At 60.7% G+C, this 20,609-nt stretch overlaps 2 protein-coding genes across 7 annotated transcripts; both read right to left on the reverse strand.

Annotated features, from left to right (window-relative positions):
• Nucleotides 1-22: 22 nt before the first annotated feature.
• On the reverse strand, nucleotides 23-4,827 carry CCNB3 (cyclin B3). Of its 2 annotated transcripts, none has more exons than XM_075054308.1 (12): nucleotides 4,702-4,827; nucleotides 3,958-4,076; nucleotides 3,793-3,888; nucleotides 3,482-3,600; nucleotides 2,870-2,951; nucleotides 2,422-2,520; nucleotides 2,151-2,243; nucleotides 1,738-1,875; nucleotides 1,135-1,290; nucleotides 692-841; nucleotides 371-501; nucleotides 23-220 (listed from the first exon to the last, which is right to left on the reverse strand). In XM_075054308.1, the coding sequence occupies exons 2-12, from the start codon at nucleotides 4,048-4,050 to the stop codon at nucleotides 148-150; spliced, it is 1,230 nt and encodes a 409-aa protein (XP_074910409.1). In that variant the 5' UTR covers nucleotides 4,051-4,076; nucleotides 4,702-4,827; the 3' UTR covers nucleotides 23-147. The 2 variants fall into 2 exon arrangements, with proteins under 2 accessions (XP_074910409.1, XP_074910407.1); XM_075054306.1 differs by having other exon boundaries at nucleotides 3,793-3,876; nucleotides 4,702-4,773.
• On the reverse strand, nucleotides 4,781-20,456 carry LOC142043302 (protein eva-1 homolog C-like). 5 transcript variants are annotated; one of them, XR_012654004.1, is made up of 10 exons: nucleotides 19,581-20,456; nucleotides 18,208-18,818; nucleotides 15,018-15,217; nucleotides 11,942-12,065; nucleotides 11,589-11,741; nucleotides 11,280-11,423; nucleotides 11,057-11,128; nucleotides 10,593-10,682; nucleotides 9,329-9,899; nucleotides 4,781-7,523 (listed from the first exon to the last, which is right to left on the reverse strand). XR_012654004.1 is itself a non-coding variant. In XM_075054303.1 (9 exons), the coding sequence occupies exons 2-9, from the start codon at nucleotides 18,287-18,289 to the stop codon at nucleotides 9,514-9,516; spliced, it is 1,251 nt and encodes a 416-aa protein (XP_074910404.1). In that variant the 5' UTR covers nucleotides 18,290-18,818; nucleotides 19,581-20,456; the 3' UTR covers nucleotides 8,756-9,513. The 5 variants fall into 5 exon arrangements, 3 of the variants coding, with proteins under 3 accessions (XP_074910404.1, XP_074910406.1, XP_074910405.1); XR_012654003.1 differs by having other exon boundaries at nucleotides 4,781-7,550; XM_075054303.1 differs by lacking the exon at nucleotides 4,781-7,523 and having other exon boundaries at nucleotides 8,756-9,899.
• Nucleotides 20,457-20,609: the final 153 nt, after the last annotated feature.

The raw sequence follows: 20,609 nt of genomic DNA on the forward strand, positions 1-20,609 counted from the left end.
GCATGTAAGACAAAGCATTTTATTGACAGCTACACATGACTCTTTTTTTCCCCCCTCCCCTTCACTTAAAATTGCTATTATTTATGTACATGGTGCTCCCCTGCCAGAGAGCACCTAGCTATTTACAGGCTATTTACAGATACAGGGCTAGCAGCTCTTCAGTATCTCCTCCAGCTTGAGCATGTCCATGGGGGTGACTTTGGCAACCTCAAAGAAGACCCTGAAAGGAACCACACTGGCTTAGAGCTCAGCCACAGCCCTGACACCCATGCCCCAGGGCCCTCAGCTCTCTGCAGCACCCCAGGGTATGTGCTGGTAGTGCCACCCTCCATGGAGGGGCAGGCACGAGGCAGAGCCCTGTGATGCTCACCTGTGCGAGTACTTGGTGCGCACAGCCTTCAGCTTGTCATGGGGCTGGTATGTGAGCAGGAAATTCAGCCTCTTCACCAGGGGATGCAGGTCCTGGGAGCGGTACCCACTGTAGTACTCCAGCGTGGGGGTCTGCAAAGGGACAACGGGGCTGAGCTGGGTCCTCTCAGTGATGGTACAGCCATCATCTTCCCTCTCCAGCCCCCCAAATCTGAGCATAGCCTCAGCGCATCACCCCCGCACACCAGCTGATCCACTCCTGCACCCCCGTGCTGCCTCCCAGGTTACCTCAGCAGGGACAGCAGGTTGGGCAGGTGCTTACCCAGCCACCGAGGTTCTTCATGGTGAGTGCCAGCAGCAGGCAGCTGGCAGCCAGCTTCGAGGGGCTCTCCCGGGCATAGTCATACTCCTGCAGGGTCATCTCACAGAGGAAGCGGGCGAGCGTCAGTGTCTCCATGGTGGCACGGGCACACTACAGCCAGGGAGGCAGGGAAAGGCTTAGCCTTTTGAGAAACACTGCTCCCCTCCAACCTTTTTGGTATCTAGAGTGCTGCCCCTGGGGCACAAGACACAGATCCCACAGCCCCAGCCTGTCACAGACCAGCATCTTTACCCCTCAACCCTGTTGGGGGGGTCCTGGCTAAGCTCTCCTTGCTGCCAGCTGGGAGTCCAGGGCCCTGGGGACTCACATTGCCGCCCCAGGGAGCCAACAAAGGGGCTGCTTGGAGGTACCTTGACACCAGCCCGCCCTCCTGCTGCACCCACCTTGGCAAAGCGTCGCAGGAACCGGTAGGGGATGGGAATGTTGATGTCAAACTTGAGGGTGCTGAGGATGCTCATCTCCATAGCAATGAGCTCTTCCCGCTTGTAGGCGTCATCGCAGATGTAGAGGAAGTCATCCACGCATGGTGGGCACCGCTCCTGCCGGGGCACAACTGCTCAGCACCCTAACAGGGGCTCATCCTGGCAACACTCAGGAAATCCTATCAGTCTGCGGGCCCTGTAAGGGCTCATGCCCTACCAGACCTTGAAAGGACTGTGGGGCTTGTGTGTTGCCTATACTGCCCCAGCCCTTAGCTCTAATTCCAAGCCTTGGTTGCATGAGGTGAACTCAGCTGTCCTGGTGGTGTCTGGAGACCAGTGAGGAGCCAGGTCTTCAGCAACACCAGGAGACAGGATCCAGCCCACTAGGACTGCATTTGCAGCCCTTGGGATAAGGAGTAACATGAGGACAGACATGCCACCCCAGCAGCTCTCAGGGCAGTGGTCTGGCACCGTGTGGACCTGGCCTTCTCCAATAAACCAGGGGGACCAGAGAGGCACAGCCCCCTCTGCCTCAGCACCCCAAGACAACACACAAGGAGTCACCTCAAATTTGGAGGCGATGAGGATGGCGGTGGAGCCGATGAGCTGCAGCTTGTCCCTCATGCTCACCACCTCCACCAGGTAGTGGTCCACCAGCTTCACAGCCAGGTACAGCGTCTCATGGTTCAGCTCAAAGTTCTCCTGTAAGGAAGTGGGCAGGGGGACAGGAGGGGGTGTCAGGCAGAAGCTCTTTCTGCCTGGCCACCCCAGGTTCCCTCACAGGGGCCAGAGGTGCCCATGGGTCCAGGTTCAGAGGGAGGGATGCAGGCTCATCCCCAGCCTGGGAAGGGGGAAGTTCAGCTCTGCACTAGGGACACTCACAGGAGCCTCTACCGGTGTCCTGAGGTCCCACACACCAAAGGCAGAGTGGGGGCTGCTCTGCAGAAGGCCATGCCCCCTTCCCCATGCCCACGTACCTGTACCTCCACCATCCAGTCCACCAGGATGGCACGCATGTCCCCACTGATGTCTGGCTGCTTTGCCATGTAGTCAGGGAGCATGAATTTCTCCTGCCAAGGTACCAGCTGTCAGGGACTCGCCAGACACCGCCACCCTCAAACAAGCCCCCTCCCGCCCCATACAGGCCCCTGCCAGGAGCTCAGAACCTCTGGGCAAGCAGGTGGCCCTACCCACATGGTCACCCCTTCCCCAGGCAGGGCTGCCACCCCCTGGCCAGGCATCACTCACCTCTCTTTCCCGCATGTATTCAAAGATCTCCTTGGCATACTCCGCATTGGCATAGGGGTCACCCAGCTGCTCCTTGTCTATGTCCTCCACAGCTGGCAGCTGGTGGGATGAAGGAGGCAGCTGTAAGGGGGAGGCTCTGATCTCTGTGGGTGCTGGTCACCCCTTCAGGGCAAGGCTGCTGCACCTCAGTACCCTTTTCCCCATCTGCCCCCGTCACCATGCAGCCCCCACCCCCACTCTTGCCCATAGGAGATCTTTTGAAGGAAGAAGGTGGGAGGGGTTTACCCCCCTCCCCAGCTTCCCATCACACTGGCCCAAGTATCTCTGAAGTCCAAAGCACTGCCTGGTGCTCCAGTACCACCAGTGGCAGCCATAGACCATCAGGATGAGACCTGGGGGCCAGGCTGCAGTCCAGGGTCCCTGTCCTCTCCTCAGAGGGCTTCAGTACCTGTGCAGGCACCAGCTCCTCTGGCACAGGATCCTCCTTGGGCTCTGTAGGAGCCTCTGTCGTGGGAGTTTTCTTCATTGACCTGGACAGGACAAAAGCGTAAATCATTGCTGGGAGAAGGCCACATCTGGCTGAAAGGGGTTCTCCCAAGCCCCTTGCTGCTTCAGGAAGGGCTAAACGACCCCTAAAATATCCCCATAGAGACTCTCAGAATCATTTAGGTTGGAAAAGACCTTTAAGATCATTGAGTCCAACCATAAACCTAACACTGCCAACCAAGTCCACCACTAAACCATGTCCCTAAGCACCCTGTCTACACGTCTTCTAAATACCTCCAGGGATGGTGACTCAACCACTTCCCTGGGCAGCCTGTTCCAATGCTTGACAACCCTTTCAGTGAACATATTTTTCCTAATATCCAATCCAAACCTCCCATGGCGCAACCTGGGGCCATTTTATCTCCTGTCTGCCCTCCCCATCTGGTTCCATTGGCCAAAGGAAGCCTCCACCACTGCTTGTTCTTCCCCATGGGACAGGTTTGCAGGTGCTGGCCCTGCAGCATCCCCCCTGCCCCAGCACCTGTCCCCATCTCCATCTCCCCTGGCTACTCACTTTTTCAGGTTGATCTCATTGTTCTTGGCAACCCCCAGGGCAGCATGGGCCCTCTGTGCCTTGTGTGGTGCCACTTTCACAGCCTCCTTCTTCCCTGCCACCACCTGGTTCTTGTGAGCCTGTTTGGGTGAGAATGGGGATATACAGAGGGGTACAGAGGGAAGCAAGGTGTGCCCTGCAGGGAGACCTGCCATCCTGCTGACAGGGCATGGGACACCCCCCACTCTGTGTGCTGGAGGGGATACCCAGCCCCACTCCCATGGGGGGCTCATAGCGGGCACCAAAACCCCTGCACCCACAGCAGCACTCACATTGGTAATGTCGCCAAACGCCGACCTCTTCTTGGGCCCTCCCTGGGGTGAGGATGGAGATCTCTTGGCCTGACAGCTCTCCTCCTGCAATAGAGGCTGTTTGAAGGTGGGGGGCCAGCTGCCTCACAGGAACCCCCCACACCCCTTACCTGGCTTGGGACTCACCTTCTCAGGGTTGGGATTTGCTGCAGCAGGTCCCACTTTGCCCGCTCGGGACTGCTTGGTGCTCAGCATCTTGGCGTTGCGTGGCAACGGCATCTTCTCCCTCTGCCTCTGCGAGCAAGCTGGGAGAAGAGCAGGGCTTGATGCAGGCAGCTGCCTGCCCCCAGAGACACTCTCAAGGGCTAGGGGCAGAACCATGGGGCACTCATCCCTCCTGGGGGGTAGTGCAGCAGGGACAGGCTCCAAGCCCCTCCCTGAGCACGGCAGGCACATGGTGGCCTGAGACAACGCCAGGGAAGGTGCAGGTCTGGGTAGGGGCGTGGGGAAGGGCTGGTGTGCTCTTCCCAGGGGAGAGGGGTGACACGGAGCCCCACGATCCCCACCAAAAGGGTCCTGCTGGGAGCAGGGGAGGGGGGAGAGGGGCAGTTTCCAGCTCCCTGCATCCCAGAGAAGGATGCAAGAGCTCCCACTCCCTTACTCCGCCCCCACCGCCACAACACCCGGGGTGGAAAGTAGGCTCAGGAGTACGTCGGCACCCCAGGGGAGCGGGACCCCCCGCGACAGGGGTCTCCACCCCTGCCAGCCCCCGGGGCGCTGGGGAACGGGCACACGGGTGGGGATTGGGGAATCGTCACCCTCGGGGGAGGGAAGGGCAAAGCCTTCAGGAAGCCCCCACTCAGCAGCCACCCCCCAAGTGCGAGCCCCGGAGGAGCCGGAGCCCCGGAGGAGCCGGAGCTCCCCACTCACCTGCGCCGCCACCCCGCAGCCGGCTCCGGCTCTTTTGAAAGTAGCAGTTCGGCAGCGGCTGGCCAGCACTGGCCGAGCGTCGCCCAATCAGAGCGCGGGGCGGTGCCAGGCGGCGGCCAATCGGCGAGCGGGCAGAGATGCGGTTGCTAAGGGGCAGGGCGGCAAGGTTTAAAATTCAGCCCCGGCGACCAATAGAAGAGCGAACTTGCAGAGGGGGCGGGCCGGGCCGGCCGGCCGCGGCGGGTGGTGATTGGTGTGACGGGTTGCCGTTTAAATCCGTCTCGCGGGGGCCGCTGGGGGGTGTCATGGCGGCCAGCAGGGGAGGCATGGTGCCGGTAGAGGAGCGGCCGCTCCTCCGGCACCCCCTACCATGGCCTGGTGGGACCCGGAGATCCGGGGGAGCAGCCCCGGCTCTCCCGCCCTTCATGGGGGGGTGGAGCGGCCTCCACAGGCCTCTGGGCCTAGCGCCCCCGCAGGGGCCTTGCCCCCGGCCTGCTGCCTGCTTCCTCTGCTCGCAGCCAGGGCTGTGGGTCACCCCCTGTGGCCCCCCCCGGCGGGCTGGGGGGTCTCTGGTTTGGGGGGCAGGGTGTACCCTGGGCTGGCCATGCAGCTCTTATGACCTGGTGTCACTAAAGGGAGATTTAGATTGCTTAAAGGGGTTTTAACATGGTGTCGTAAAAGCACAATTTAACAAAGTTTGATGGCAAGGTTTGCTGTATTGCTGTGCTGTGCAGTTATTTGAACAATGATTCAAAAGGACCAAGGCAGAGTCAAAAGTTACCAAGGCACAAATCAGAGTTACCATACTACAAGGTTATGTGTAATGTCAGTCGCTCACCAAAGATCTGCCATTGGTAGAAGGTCTCTCTGCCTCGAGGAGCAACCTGGAGAGGCATCCCAGCTCAAGGGGAGATCACCAGCCGCGCTGCCTAGCAGGGAGAGCTCAAAGGAGGCTTGCTCAGGCTGCCATATTTATGGGATAAAGTGGCTGGCTCGTAGTCAAGTTACATGCGATGGGAAAGGTATGCACAAGACTCCTTGTACCCACAACTAACTTTGCTCCTTGATAAATGGGTCTTGGAAAAGCCACGTGCTATTCATGTGTTAATTGCATGATTGGTGTTCCAAGCTCATAGGCTTTGATGCTCATTGTGTCACCCTGCTCCTTTGTGGGTTTTCAGAGAACTGATTGAAACTAGAGGAGTTGTTGACGTGGCTATGGCTCAGGCCTTTACCTCCTTTGGAGCCTGAACCAAACTACGGCGAGTGTGGTTAAGGGGTCGAGCACATCCGTCACGCCTGGCCAGGCAGGGATGGCACGAGCAGCCACCAGTTCATCCCTGTTGGTTGAGCTCTGAGGGCTACAACCTGCTGCTGCAGACACAGCCTCAAACGGGCCATGAGTGGGTGCTGTTTAATATGCTGGCCAGGGAGAAAGCCTCTTGCCCCAAAAAGCCCTTGCATCATGGCTGCGGGAAGGGGTCTGTCCCCTCTTGCCTCCTCCCCTGACCTCTGCTCCTGCCTGCTGGGCTTGGGGGACCCAGGAAGGTCCATCCTGGGCTCTTCCACCGGCTCAGTTGCTCTCAGAGGAACTGTCTGCTTTTCATCCCCAGCTGAGATCAGAAAGAGGTGGGGTTGACCTCTGCAGTGAGGAGCCCCCAGCCAGTCACCCCCTCCAGTGTCTTGTTTTCTGGAAGGAGGATGGAGGTGTTGAGTAACATCCATGTCATGGCTGGCCATGACAAGTGCTGGGGGAGCAGGGGTGGCAGCGGCTGCCGGGGGACAGAGCTAACCCCTGCCTGCAGCCCCAGGGTGGGAGGCACCCACCCCATGCCCATCGCCTGAACTCAACTGGGGGATGCTGAGCTGGGCTGGTGGGAGCAAAAGGTGGCTCCAAGGGCAGGAGCTGCCCTGCTTGTACGGGGTGGTTGTTAATGGACCCGCACACCATCTGAGTTGCTCCTGTCGTCCCAGAGGCTTTGGGGATGCTCTGACCTGATCCCCATTCCCTTGGGGACTGGGATGGCGGGTGGCACATGTGCCACCTGTTGTGCAGAGGTCCCTTCCCCTCTCCAGCTCTTGGCGGCTTTTAGCACTGCACCAAGCTTCAGGCTCAAAGGACTGCCCCCCCCCCCCATCAAGGTAAGCTCGGCAGAGCTCAGCGCTGCAGCAGAGGAGAGCTTCCCCCAGCTGGCACATTCTCAGCGAAATCTTCCAGATCCCTAAGTTTAACCCAAGGAAATCCTTTGGGATAATCCCACACCCATGTGCCACTGTTGCTGGTGGAGCTGATCAATCCCCTTGCTAGGGAAACATCCCCAGCGCCAGCATCTGAGGGGACTTAAACCTGCTGCCCAGGAGCCATGCGGGCAGGATCAGTCCTTTCTCCTTGCTGACAAGTGGGGCAGCTTGGGTCATGTACAGGCAGCTCTGCCACATCTCTAGCAGAAAGAACTGGGGCCGTTGACAGCCAGGAGCAGCAGAACAGCTTTGGGGTGTGGCATGGGTGAGGGGTGCTTGCAGGGCTGGCAGGGGTTTAAACCTGGGTCCCACAGATCTCAGGTACCTTCAGGCCCCAAAACCAGTCAGGGCTGCTGCAGCTCCAGCCCATCTTGTTTCTTCCTTGGCCACTTGTCCTCTCCAGCCCCAGCTCCCCCAGTGCCACCGCTGCTGTCCGTGGCCTGGGAGCTCCCTGAGGTTCACTCACCATCAGTGTGGAATCCAGGTGTCTGCCTCTCCTTGTGCATGTTGGGGCAGCACATACCCCAGCCAAAAATACAAGTTGGGTGCATACTCACCAGGCAGAGCTGGGGCACATCCCACTGCCAATGGAAACATGGTGCATCAGCCTGTGGGATAAGATCCTCAGCCAAAAACCCCCATCCAAGTCTGCCTGTGGCTCTGCGGGGGCTTGGGCAAGCTGCCTGCTTTGGGATGGGTCTGCATCTGCCCATCCTGCCCAGGCTTGGCAGGGGGGAAGCCGGCTTTTCCAGTCCCCACAGCGCTGCCGTGCTGGTGCTCCTTGGGAGGCTTTTGGGAAGCCTGGTGCGGCTTGTACCACACATGCCGAAATCCCACCTGGCCATCGGGGGGTACTGGAGGAAAGATGGGGCGAACAAGAAGTGGACCCTGCAAGGTTAATGCTGTGGGTCTGCAGCAGGAGCTGTGTCAGCTGTCCAAGCACGGAGGCAAGTTGGTGGTCTCAGTCCTGCCTGGCATCCAAGGATGCTGGGGGCCGGTTTGAGGTGAGACCCTCCCAAACTTTCCTTGGGCTCTGGCATCCCTCAGCAACCCCCCAAATCAGGCAGGATGCCAGTCCTTGGCCCCCCTAATTGGAGCAGGAGTGCAAGGCTGCTGCATTGCCATGACACTCAGGTCTGCACCAGGAGAGCATCCACCACAGGACCACAGAGATAGGGCTGGTGCCTCCCTGGCCCCTGGCAGACCACCAATGCCAGCAGCTGGGTTAAGGGGTGCACTGATGTCCCCCACAGCCCACTCTGGCTGCACCCAGCCTAGGCACTTCTTACACTGTGGTGGATAGAAGAATAGACCCCACTATGTGCTAGCTCAAGAGCATCGGTGCCTGGAGCCTCCCTATCATGAGAAGAGCTGGGTCGCTGCTTCCATTCAGCCCTTTCCCACAGCACTACAGAGCCCACACTGCCTTTTGCAGCTGGAGCAGCCGCCATACCCTGCCTGGCTTCCTGGCACCGTGGGGCTGCCAAGAAGCCCCTCTGCATGGCATCTGGGGATGTTTGCTCCAGGATTGCTTACCAGACAGAGAGCCTCAGGCTCAAGAGAAGGAGCAAGGGCAGGGAAGAGTCGTTCATGGGATCCACATGGACTGCTTTGCCCCCCTTTCCCTTCCCCAGGCTAAACCTTATCCTTTCCCATGCTAAAACAGGCCCAACTTGTTGCTCCCTATGGCCCAGCGCCAGAAACACCGGCAAGCGGCAAGGAGCTGATCTGCACAGGGAGGGCTGAGCTTTGCCGCTTCCTTTTTCCTCCCTTCTCACTATTAATGGCAGAGATCAGGGAGGGACATTGCATCTATGAGCTGTTGCATTTATTTACTGGAAAAAGCCCCAGCAAGTTAACCCCGGGGCTCTCTTGCCAGCGGGGGAAGCATGAAGGAAAGCACAGAGCAATGCTGGGTGACAGAGCTCCTGAATGCCCACAGGGAGGTGAGAGCCAGCACTGTGCCAAGCTGCCAGCTGCCCCAGACCCACGGTGCAGCTCCCCTGGGGATACCAGGGCTGCAAGGCATGCAGCATGTTAGGGCTATGTGGGGTGATGCTCGTGGTGCTCTCCCACCTGCTCTGCCTGCATCCTCCCTGCATCCTGGCCATTTCTGCATCTCTGCCACTGGCATGCTGCCTGAGTGCTGGGGGGTGTTGCAGCACCAGTGGTGGAAGCCAGCATCCAAGAAGAAACAGGCACAAACAGCCTGGGAAGGCTCAGGGTGGGCTCAGTGTGGCTGAGCAGGGTTAAGTACTAGAGCCAGCCGATGCGAGCTGAGAATGGGGAGGTTAGCTTAGGGTTAGCGGCGTGTTTGTGACAAAGGAGCCAGCGGCCCCATGAGCCATCCTGCAGCCCCTCATCACACCCAGGGACCACATCTTACCCCCAGGGTTAGAGGTTTCCAGGCTGGTGGAATGGTGGGTTGATGGCCACACTGGGGCTGCCATGGCGCTGCTGCCACTCAGGATGCCCACTTGCCCCAAGGAGCCCAAACTCTTGTGTATCTCCAATGTCAGATCCCACTTAGCCTCTGCTCCCTGCTGCTTTCTGGCCATTTTCTTCCAGTTCTTACTTGGTGGCTGATTTGATCTTGTGGATGGCATACGGGCTTGACTCCTTGGGCATCCAGATCTCCTCCCCGACACGGCCCTGGTGCTCCACTGCTCCCTCCATGGCCGCTGTCAGCTCAGGGCTGAAGATGCTGTCGGTGGCCCTGTAGGTGCGGGTGAGGCGGCGGAAGGAGGAGTCTGAGGAGCTGTCGTCGGGAAGGTCTTCGTCCTGCTCATCCCGCAGCTTGGTCCTGCTCAGCTCCGAGCTGCTCCCCAGCTCCGGGTCTTTGAGAGCCTCCCCCACCTCCTGGAGGAAGGTCGTTTTGGGGCTGATGATGCACAGCAGAACCATGAGGCCTCCTGAGACCCCACAAAGAAAGTAGAGGCCAACTTTCTCTGGGACACCTGGGGGCGAGGAGCAAAGAGACACCAGGGTACAAACCGCCTCTGCAGCCTGCAGGGTAGCAGTGCCTGGAAACCCCCCTCTGCCAGGCATATGGGAGGAAGGAGAGGGTAGCAGGGATGCCCTCAGCACCTAGGACAGACCCTGCCCCGATGTTCGTGGGACTGTGACACAGAGCCTCATCAGCACCCACCAGTGTCCCGAAATGCCCCTTTCCCCATAGGAAATCCCCAATGGAATGTGGGGTAGGGAGCACAGGGGGAGGAATCATCTTGCCAGGGATTTAAACGAGTAATTTCCTCTGGCAAGGGAAATTTTTGCCCGCAGAGAGGTGCTCTCCATTAGTGCCCCTGCAGACAGGGCAGGAAGGAAGGAGACCCAGTGCGTAATGCAGCCAGTTGGAGAAGAAAGATCTGTGAGCAGGACTGCAGCAGCACCACAACTGCCGATGCTGTGGGACCTCAGGGCTTTTTCAACCTCCAAGCTCCCACCCTACGTGGCCCCCCTCAAACCCAGCATGGGCACTTGGTGCCCTCCTCCTTTGTGGGCCTGCTGACTGTTCCAGAGAGGTCTGGGGTCTGGCTGCCTCTGAGCAGAGCCCCGGCCTGAGCAGGGGCCGTCACGGGACCTGAGCCACCCTCCCAAGCCCGTCCCACTCCCTGGGGTGCTGCGTGAGAGCCGGGGAGGGCACGTACCCCAAAGGTGGGCAAAAGCTGCCAGAGAGCTAGTAAAAATCATCCGGTCTTCCCGGAGCCTGGAGAACCTGGGCCCTTTGTACCAGCCACCTGCAGCGAACAAGGGGACGTGGGCTGAGACACAAGGTGCTCCCCATTGCTCTGCTGCTCAACTGCCTGCCCCTGCCTGCCTCCTTCCCCACAACACACTCCTTCCTTCCTGCACAAGCGCTTCTCTGCCTGTGGGGATGCTCCCCTGCAGGTCCTCCTCTCCCCTGCTCCCAGCAGACCACATCTCCAGCCCCTCAGTCATGGGCACTGACCAATGGGTGGCTTCAGCCACGGGACAGTGATGCTGGGATGGAGCTGCAGGGCTCATGCCAGCAGTGGGTACCACGGACGCAGACAGGCCATGGAAGGGGTGGTTCACCCAGGCACGGACACGATGCCGCACCACTTTTGGCGCAGCCTCCCCACCACGTTACCGTGCATGTAGTCCGAGAGCAAGAAGGGGTCTGAGGTGTCAGGGCCCACCTCCTCCAGCAGCTGCTTGGGTACTGCAAGGAGAGTACACACCGAGCATCACCACCCTGCTCATCCTTAGCAGCCCCTGCCTCCCCAGGAAGCCCTGCCCCTCTGCTACGGGGTGGGCATAGCAGAGGCTCAGCCAGTGGCACCCATGCCCCCAGCCCCGTGGGTGGCTCTCACCGCAGGTGTAGGAGACTCGCAGCTGTTTCTTTGTGCCAGGGAGGCATGGGTCCCCGAAGGTGGCCCGGTCAGCAGCCACAGTGCAGTTCCCCTTGCGGTGGCACTTCTTGGAGACCCTTCGCAGGGCGTCCGGAGCCAAGCACTCTGCAAAGACATGGGGCATGGACCCATGGACAGACCTGCCTGCCCTGCTCGCTGGGCACCAGCCAGCTGGGGCCAAGGGGCACAGGTACAGCCTGATGTCATACTTGTGCCATGCTCTCTGCATGGCTTCTGGCCCCATTTCTGGCTTGAACCTTTCTGCTGTACCTATATGGGGTCCTCCAGTGTTCAGGGCATCACACTCTGGTTTGCCCCGCAGGAATCGTCCGTAATTTGCAGAATAAATGGCCAGGATGGATTTCGGTCGGCACTGCAGTCTCAGCTTGTCATTCTCACACACTGTCTTGACCCGATGGTTCCCTGGGGAGTGACACCGCAGACTGGCCCAACGCATCCCGAATCACCCGCAGCCCCCTCCTCCCTTAGCCCAGTTGAGGGTCTGAGAGCTGCCAAAGGCTGTGAGATACAGGAGCAGCTCGGCTCCCCTCTCTGCCCCTTTCTGAGCAGCCGAGGTCAGGGAAGAACCCACGCAGTGTTGCCCAGACCCCGCTCCACCTCACCTGGCCGGCACTTGTAGGAAGCAATGAGGTACTTGTGTGTCCCGGGGCACGGGTCCGGCCCAAAGACTTGGCTGTGCACCAAGAACTGGCACCACTGCTGGTCCTGGCACTCAGCCAGCAGCTTCTGGAGAGCAAAGTGGGACAGATGTGAAGATGGGTGAGGAGTCCTGGGGCTGTTCTCATCTCCTTTCCCTCGGTGCCATCACCAGGCTCAGGGAAATGGCCTCTCACCCTGCAGAAGTGTCCTATGGCTGCTCACGCCCCCTGCCCCACCACCGCAGTCACCCCGCTTCATGCGTCCGTTCCTGAATCAGTTCCTGCCCCGCACCCACAGGGAGCTGTGTGCCAGCACACGTCTGCCAGTACCCGTGCCGGCACGCGTGCCAGCACCGCACCACGCCACGCGTGTGCACCACCCGTGCAGGCGTGCACGCTAACCCAGCCCCCTGCAACACCCGTGCAGGCGTCCACAGCGACGCGGCTCCACGCAACACCCGTGCAGGCGTCCACAGCGACGCGGCTCCGCGCACTCACGCCCACGCCAGCGGGGCTCCCTGCAATGCACACGCGCGGCCACAAGATGGGGACGAGGGTTCGCACCACCGGGCTGCTCGGGCAGCGTCCCCGCTGGGGACCGGGCTGGCCTCTCCCTGCCAGCCCACGGCGGCCCGGAGCGACGCTGCCGAACCCCCGGGCGGCCGAGCCGGGCCCGCGGCTCCGGCTGAGACGGCCCGGGCGGCCCGGGCTTGGGCTGGCCGTGGGGCTGCGGCTCCCAGCATCCCCCCGGGCCGCTGGGCATGCCGCAAGCCCCAGCAGCAGCAAGCCCACAGCCTGAGCAGAGGCTGCTGCCGGCGGGGGGGGGACACAGCTTGTTCCCGACCCTCGCTGCCGCCCTTCTGGGAAATCGCCCTGCGACTCCGGCCCTGGGATCCCGGCTCCTGAGAGGGTGGAGCCCCTTTTCATCTCTCCTTCCCCTCCGCTGTCCCTGTCCCCTCCAGCCCAGCACAGGACTGAGCCTCCTCCTGGTCTTCACTGGCTGCCAGAAGTGAAATTTGAGGAGGAAATGCAATTAATCTCTCTGCTCGGGTTTTGCCTAAACAGAGCTGAACATCATCAGCAGCCTTGCTCTCTGCTCCCCAGACGTCCCTTCTCCTCCAACAGCAGCCTCCAGGCAGCGGGAAACCCAGCCCGTGCGATCATGGTCCCCCGGGTGGAGCGCCTTCATCTTGCTGCAAACCTGAGCTGCACAGATCCTGCTCACAGACTTGCCCTTTGGTCTCCAAACGTCTGTGCTGGGCTGTATCCTCCATCCTGCGCTTGACACACAAGCTCTGGGGACCCTGACCTGTGTTTGCAGGGTGGTCTGTGGGGCCAGCTTGGTGCCACGGCAGCACAGTCTGGCTCGGCGCTTGCAGAGCTCCTGGGACTTGCGGGGTGCTGGGAGGGGATCTGTGGCTGGAGCAGGACTGAGCAGCAAAGCCTCACGAGCTCCCAGAGCAGGGAACTGGCCCCTCAGCTCTTGTTCCTCTTCTCCAGCTCCATGTTCCCCTTCCGCACAGGCAGCTGCACGCAGCTGGGTTTGCTGCAGTTTTGCCCCAGCCTTGCCCCAGCAAGGAGCTGGAACAGGAATAGAAGAGTAGCATGTGAAACCCTGTCCCCATTGAGGGACCCTCCTGCCAGCCCCCCACCATGCGTCCCAGCTGCCCGGGGTTTGTCAGAGCCCTGTGACCAGGAGGTAGAAGTGGGTACGGTTTGGGCGTGCTATGTCCAGCACTGCACGGCACATGGCCCATCTCACCCACTCTCCTGCAGCAGCCGGTGGGTGCGGCATCTCCCCAGCCATGGGTAGAGCTGAGTAGCTGCACCAGGGCTTTGCAGCTGGGGCCAAGGAGCATTGCCCAGCTGAGCAGGGCTCCGGAAAAGGCAGCGACCAGGCTCCTGTGAGTACAAGGCCAGCTCCAGCCCCAGGTGCTCCTGCACGAGGAGGAGGAGGTCATGGGTGAGCGCAGCCCCTGGGAGACCAGGCTCCAGCGTTCAGCAAGGTTGAAGTTGCTGAGAACTGGAGGAATTTGGCGGGCAAAGGACATGTGCTTGAGGCTTTGCAGAATGAGCATCATTGCTCTTCTTGCCCCCTCCAAGGTGACTGCTATGATGCCTGGACTAGGCTGCTGCCAGCTGCAACAGCCGATCTGGTCCAAGGCATCCCAAGGCCACGGATGCTGAGGCCAGCCGTGCCAGCGTGGAGAGCCAGAAATCGGGGTAAAGCTGCAGGATGCCAGGGGACGACATCCCTCCCAGCTCCTCTCTGCCCCATTCCTCAGGCTGCTCATGATGTCTCATTTGTGGGGCCAATGGAGGGCTGATGTCCTCACTGGGCAGAGGGTTTTCCCCCAAACACAAAGAGGAATTGAGCACAGCCGCAGCACAGAGCAGGCTGTGGGGCTTTTGGGGCAGCCTGGCAAGCACTTCCTCCAGCCAGGCATCAGCTTTGGAGAGGTCTCTTCCCTTCCGCCAGCCCCTGCCTTCCTCCCATCTCCCTGTGCTGGCTACTGTGATCAACAGACCCTCCTTTGGGCCTGCTTCATTAATCCGCTGCTTAGGAGCTGCAAGCACGGATGGGTGCTTCTTCTGGCTGGGGAAGAGCCACGCTCTGTGCTAACCCCAGGGGATGCACCCATGGAGCTGAATGCAGCATTCCTCGTGGGCCCCTGTCCCGCTTCCCCAGCCTGGCACCCTGGCTGTTGCATCCAGCTGCTGGAGCTTTCTCCGCAGAGCCTGCTGTGTCCTGCGGGATTACTCCACAAGCCAGCTCAGGACGCAGCAGTGCCTCCTGCCAGGCTCCTCTGGCAGGGCTGCCCCACCCTGGGACCCACCGCAGAAGGTCTCGTCCACCCTTATCTCCCAAAAATGCTCTGGGAAAAGGACCCCAAGAGTGAATCCCCATGCCGATAGCAGCAGCCTCCCTCTGGGCACAGGGAGGCTGCGCTGCCTGCAGCCACCCAGGCCAAGCAGCCAGCCCAGTGACCTGGGGAAGGAGGGATGTGCAGCCCAGTCCCTTGGGACCCCCTGCCCTTACCAGGTGGGCGGTGGCGGACGTGCACTCGGTGCTCTCCTGGGAGGCATTGCCAGGGCTGGGGCAGAGGTTGGGACTGGGTACACGACGTCCATAGAAGGCGCCGAGGATGCTGATGGTGGTCTTGCGAGGGCAGACGATGAGGAGCTGCTCCCCGTCACAGGTGTGGGCAGTGTGGTTCCTCAGCACCTTGCGCAGGTACCCTGGAAGGGGAGAGCATGGGCGGTGTTGGCTGGAGGAGACAACGGGGCCTTGGCAGTGGCAGCACTTCAGCTCCTGACAGCCGGTGGCAGTGAGGACGTCCTGGGCTGGGGCACTTTATGGGGCAAACTGGACCAGAGTGGGGCTGCGGCAGAGAAGGTGGGCTTGCAGCGAATCTTATATCCAGCATTGCAGCCAGGAGGCTGGAAAGCAGCATGGAGTAGCCAAGCTGGTTAGCAAAGGGAAGTGAAAGCTGGAGGCAGGATGACAGGGCAGAAAAAATATGTACGGAAGAATCCCATGAGGAGTAGTAAAGGGTTCAGAGAAAATCAGGCATGTTATGGAGACATGGGGAGGAGAGAGTAAGGATGAGCCAGAGATGATCACTGGAATCAGGGAGAAGAGGATGCTTTCTGTCACATGATACTGAGCCATGAGCTGGAGGAGAGAAGGGTCCAGCAGCTGCTGTGAGCTCCTGCAGTTAGCTGGGTTGGTATGGATGGGTGTGAGCCAGAAAGTCATCACTGAGCCCAGCTGACCCCGGGTCTCTCTGCTGTTCCAACAGGCACTGACTTGTCTCTCCCTGAATTCCCAGCATGGGGCACTTCTGTCTTTTAATCCTGCCTAGTTTGTGTCCCAAACTACTTACCCTGTTGTTTTCCCTACAAGGAACAGTAAGGTGGGGCTGTCCTGCCCAGCCTTTAAGAGGGTTTAACAGGCAGCTATCAGCTCTGGCTGGTATCAGCTATGCTGGGTGAGCGAGGAAGCTGTTTTAATAAAAGCTTTGCAAGCTGCCAGGGGTGCTCTGAGCAGGCACCAGTTGCTGGAGGAGGCTGAGGAAACCGGAAAAGCTGGCAAAAAATGATGCATAGGGCCCCAGACAGAGCAGTTTGCATCAGGCTTTCGAATAAAACAAAAGCAAGGGGGAAGCATCATTTTGAGGCTGGGAGGTGGGGACAGGGCAACCCAGTACCTGCCAGGCAGGACCCTGGGCTGCTGGGTGGGTCGCAGACCCCATGCCCAGCTGTGGGGTCCTTGGAGGGACTCACACTCCAGCCCCAGCTCATTGCTGGGGTCCAGGGCAGGACACGCACCCTGTCCCCCAGTCCGCAGCCTGTCAAACTCCCCCAAACCAATACAAGAAGGTGGGAATGCTGGCTCTCAGCCCTGTGCTTCTGCCCCTGTCCCTCTGCAAACTGTTGCCAGGCTCAGCTGCGCAAAGGGCCCCTTTCACCTTCCCTCCTGCCACTAGCCCTTTGGCATCCGTGGCCAGCATCCCTCCGCAGGAGATGTCAGCAGACACTGCTGGGAGCTGCTCCCGCTCGGAGTTAATCTTTCCCTTGGACACAGGCAGCTGCTGGCATTTCTCCTTGCAAGGATGAGCTAGTGGGAGGGCCAAAGCCTTGTGCAAGTGAGACCTTGCTCACTCCTCTGCGTGCTGGAGGAGAGAGGAAAGGAGAGACATAGGAGGGTGGATGGGAGCAGGCAAGCCGTTTTAGCCAGATTGGAGATGCAAAGATGCTCCTTGCAGGGCACAGAGCTGGATCAGCCCCTTGGGGGGCGGTGCCAACAAAGGGGGGGGCAGGACAAGCCCCATCTTGCCCCTCTCCTCTGGTTGCCCCACATCACCAGATGCTGGGGACCGTGAGGGGCATGGGACCCTGCCCGGGCTACAGGCGCCCATCTCCTTCCTCTGCATCCCCTGCAGCAGCTCCATGCCTGTGGCACCAGCCACGCTCTTGTGCAGGCTCCAGAGCTGCCTGGCGCTTGACTTCTGCCTAGCACCACCTCCAAACCTGCCTGCCCATCCCCGAGAAGGCCGTAGGTGGGGCTGCCCAAAACCCCTGCTGCCAGGCCAGCCCTGGACACAGAGGGCTGAGCCAAATCCTGGGGATGGTGGGAGACGAGGGGGAGGAATAGGGGGAGAAATGGGTTTCCCCAAATCCAGCCTGCCTTGCAGCTGGCACCCTCCTCTGCTGCCGTGCTGGCTGGCGGTACTGGCAGTTTGTATTTTAAAACTGAGGCTCAAACAGTGCCACAGGGACAGAAGTTTCTCTATCACACCATTTTGGGGCAGTGAGCAATTGTGAAAATGAGGCGGGGGGGGGGGGGGTTGAAACCATGGCAAGGAGGCTGCAGGCAGATTTTGTGAGTGATTCCGGTCGCCTGCCGGTGCCGCTGACTCAGTCCCTGATCGTGTGGTTGTGCAGTTAGCTCTGCCCAGATGAAATCACATCCTCTCTGCCACATCCCGCCCTGCTGTGCTCGGTGGCATTGTGCTGCGCTCTCGCGCTGCCCGGGCCCGGCAGAGCAGAGTGGAAGGTGTGCGTGGCTGTTTCTAGAAGATTCCTCAGAGGAATGGCAGCCCCCGGGCACCCAACCTGCCTGCACCCGTCCTGACTGTCCCAAGCACTGAGGCACAAGGGATCCCAAATTTCTGCCTCAGCTACATCTATAAGGCTTACTGGCGTGGCTCCCGGCGAGAGGACCTGGCCGTTGCTGTACCTTGTGGCAGTGCGCCCTGCAGCCTCCCCTACTCATGGGTGGCTCTGGCTGCGGTCTGAGTAAAGCTTCAGCCCTTCTCTTGCCTCACCTTCTCAGAGCAGCAAAGGCTTGCAGGGGAGCCCTGGGTGCTCCAGGAGCCTTCAGCTCCACACACCAATCAGCACCAAGGGCATGAGCATCATGGCCACAGGGGGATCTCAGGAAAGCTTGGGGACTGTCTTAAGATTTGGGGTTTTGCATTTCTGCCTCCAAACCGTCCAAGGGAGCGCAGCAGCAGTGGGGGGAGCAGCTCGTCGTGGGGTGTTTGCAGATCCCAGCCCTGCCATGGGGATAAAAAAACCCCAGGGTTTTTGGCAAACTCCCTCTGGCCTGCGCTGGTTTGTGCCTTACTTGTCCCTAACCCGCCAACCCAGTTGTCGCTTCACCCTCCCGTCACACCGGCGCAGTCCCCAGCATCCCTCATCACCCTGCCTGTGCCCCGACTCACCGGAGAGCTCCGGGCTGGCCTCCAGCCTCACGGCCAGGCAGAGGAGGACCAGGGCTGCTGCTGGCCCCACTGGCCCGGCCATAGCACAACCGCTGCTGGCTCTGCTGCGTCCCACCAGGCAGCCTCCGCCGGTCCGGTCCTCGGTGGCAGCTGGCGCCGGGGCTGGCAGTGCGCGGGGACAATGGCTCGCTTCTCTGCACTGCCAAAGCACTGGGGCTGGGCGGGTGCCTGTGTACCCGCTCTTTGTCTGCTGCCCAGGGCAAGGGGCTGCTCTGGACAGCTGGGACACTCTCAGTACAGGGACACCTCCCACGGGGAGGGAGGGACATGTTTTCAAAGGCGATCCATGGCGGGTGAGCGGGTGCTGTGCCTTGGCATCGCTGTCGCTGGCAGAGAAACTGGCAGCCCCTTCCCTCCCACCTCCATTCCCCCCAAACAGAGCGATGGGGCTTGGCGAGGTTTCCAACGTGCCCCCTGTTTTCTCACGAACACGGTGAGGCAGAAATCCGGATACACATGTGCTGTAATCTTCATCTCGGCAAACGTCCGGCCATTCACCATTTGAGGAGGAACGGAAGGGCTGCCTGCGCTGCCTCCCAAGGCGGTTGTTCCTGCAGAAAAGGCAAACGCCCTCCCTGCATCAAACACCACGGGCAGGGATCTCTTTGCTGCCGCCCTTCTGTCCCCACAGCCTCCGCAGGGCCAGATATTGGGCACTGCGATATCTTGCGAGGAGGGGACCGTGCCATCCCCATGCCCTCCGCCCCGCACGAGTTAAATCCCTGCCCGCTGCTTCAGCTGGCAGCTCGGAGGGAAAGGCAACAGGCAGGAGCTGCTCACACTGTCCCCAGGCTGAGGTCAGCACAGAAGGCAGCAGCCGGCAGTGCCAGGAGCCGGCGCAGCACCCTGCAGGCTCAGCATCACTCAGGCAGGGGCGGCAATGGGGGGGCCGGGGCAGCAGCAGGGACCGGCACACATCACCCAGGGGTCTGCAGTGGGAGCTGGGTGGGGGGAGCAAGATGGGCACTGAGCTCATGGTGAGGGTGCTGCCGAGGCCTCGCTTGGCACTCGTGATGCCATTAATTCATCCCTTTTGCTTATGAGAACGTCAGGCAGAGGTTCTTGTCCCATCAGGTGGAGTTTCAAGTTGTCTAAAAGCTTTGATGGGACAGAAAGAAAAAAATGCCTCCCCAGCCCCTCCCATGCAGCTGCCAGTGTAAGCACTGCTCTGGGCTGTGCAGCAGCACCCAGGAGAAACATCTGCCTTGGGAAGACTCCTCTGGGAGCCTGCAAAATCATTTCTCAGCCTAATTGTCTTGGGGTGGATGCTTTCTTATCAGGGTTTGATTATTTTTAGGAAAGTCTGAGCTTACCCAGGCTGGGGGCGGGGCTGAGTCAAGCAATCAGGATCCGCATTTTGTGCAAAGCTCCGTACCAGCTATGGGGTCCCAAGGTGCGAGATGGGACTTGCCCAAGCGAGGAGTTAAGCCCATGGGTGCTGGGAAGCCGTCTCCACTGGGACGGCAGCCAGGACGATCTGATGGCAAACATTTCCCTCCCATCCTGGGGAGGAAAGCAAGCTGGTCATCCTTCCGGCGAAACAGCCCAAATTCCAGGAACGGGGCCCTGCCGGAGGTCAGCCCTGGAGACATCCCTTCCCATCACCCCGCCACGCACTGCCCCGGCTGGGCTGCTGCCAGTGGCGCTCCGGGGCTCCCCGCTGCACCCCGACACGCTCCACCCGCTTTGCTTTCCCTCACCGGCTGTTTTGCAATCCTTCCTGCCCAAGATCTGCACGCTGGCAGCGCTCGGCCGGCTGCAAAGAGCCGGTGGCGGGCGGCCAGGCTGCCCCATTCAGCTTCCCTGCAGCCTTGCCCCGCTCAGCCCCCCCCGCTCCTTGCAGAGAGGGCTGCTCAGATGAGCCCACCCGGGGGGACCCCCGGTGGTGGTGGGCAGGGAGAGGAGCTGTACCCTCCCTCCTGGCAGCTGTCCGTCGTAACGCAGCAGCAGGAGGGGGGAAGGCAGCGGGGGGCTCCGCTCGCTTCACCCCAAAAAGGTAAAGAAATGGCGAGCCGCGGGGCACCGGCGTCTGGCCGCAAGGGCGGCAGGACGGTGAAGGGGCAAGACCAGACCGGAGCCGCACCAGCAGCGGCAGGCAGGGCGCTTCCTTCGCGACCCCCCCGCTCCCAGCTGGGGGGGACAGCAGCGGTGCCGGGGCTGCCCGGGCCGCCAGCCCGCGGCTTGGAGGCGCTGGAGCGGCGCCTGGGCGGGCGCGATAGCCTGGAAGGGGACTGGTGAACGTGTCCCGATAGAGCCGTGCTGAGTCACGGCCAGGAGGCCCCGCCGCTCTCCCCTCCCCGCGGGCAGGTCCCGGTGCGCACCCCATCGCACACCCCGTCGCT

This window comes from Buteo buteo, chromosome 22 (genome assembly GCF_964188355.1).
Source record: "Buteo buteo chromosome 22, bButBut1.hap1.1, whole genome shotgun sequence".
In the NCBI taxonomy this organism is placed as follows: Eukaryota; Metazoa; Chordata; class Aves; order Accipitriformes; family Accipitridae; genus Buteo; species Buteo buteo.

Excerpts from the sequence above, each read along its gene's own strand:
- CCNB3 (XM_075054308.1), bottom strand. The coding sequence starts at position 4,050 with ATGCCGTTGCCACGCAACGCCAAGATGCTGAGCACCAAGCAGTCCCGA. Across the intron at positions 2,244-2,421 it reads AATACATGCGGGAAAGAGAG|GAGAAATTCATGCTCCCTGA; the intron begins GTGAGTGATGCC and ends GTACCTTGGCAG. Across the intron at positions 842-1,134 it reads TCCTGCGACGCTTTGCCAAG|TGTGCCCGTGCCACCATGGA; the intron begins GTGGGTGCAGCA and ends CCCTGGCTGTAG.
- LOC142043302 (XM_075054303.1), bottom strand. The coding sequence starts at position 18,289 with ATGGCCGGGCCAGTGGGGCCAGCAGCAGCCCTGGTCCTCCTCTGCCTG. Across the intron at positions 11,424-11,588 it reads CACTGGAGGACCCCATATAG|AGTGCTTGGCTCCGGACGCC; the intron begins GTACAGCAGAAA and ends ATGTCTTTGCAG. Across the intron at positions 10,683-11,056 it reads GCTCTCGGACTACATGCACG|GTGGCTGGTACAAAGGGCCC; the intron begins GTAACGTGGTGG and ends TGTTCGCTGCAG.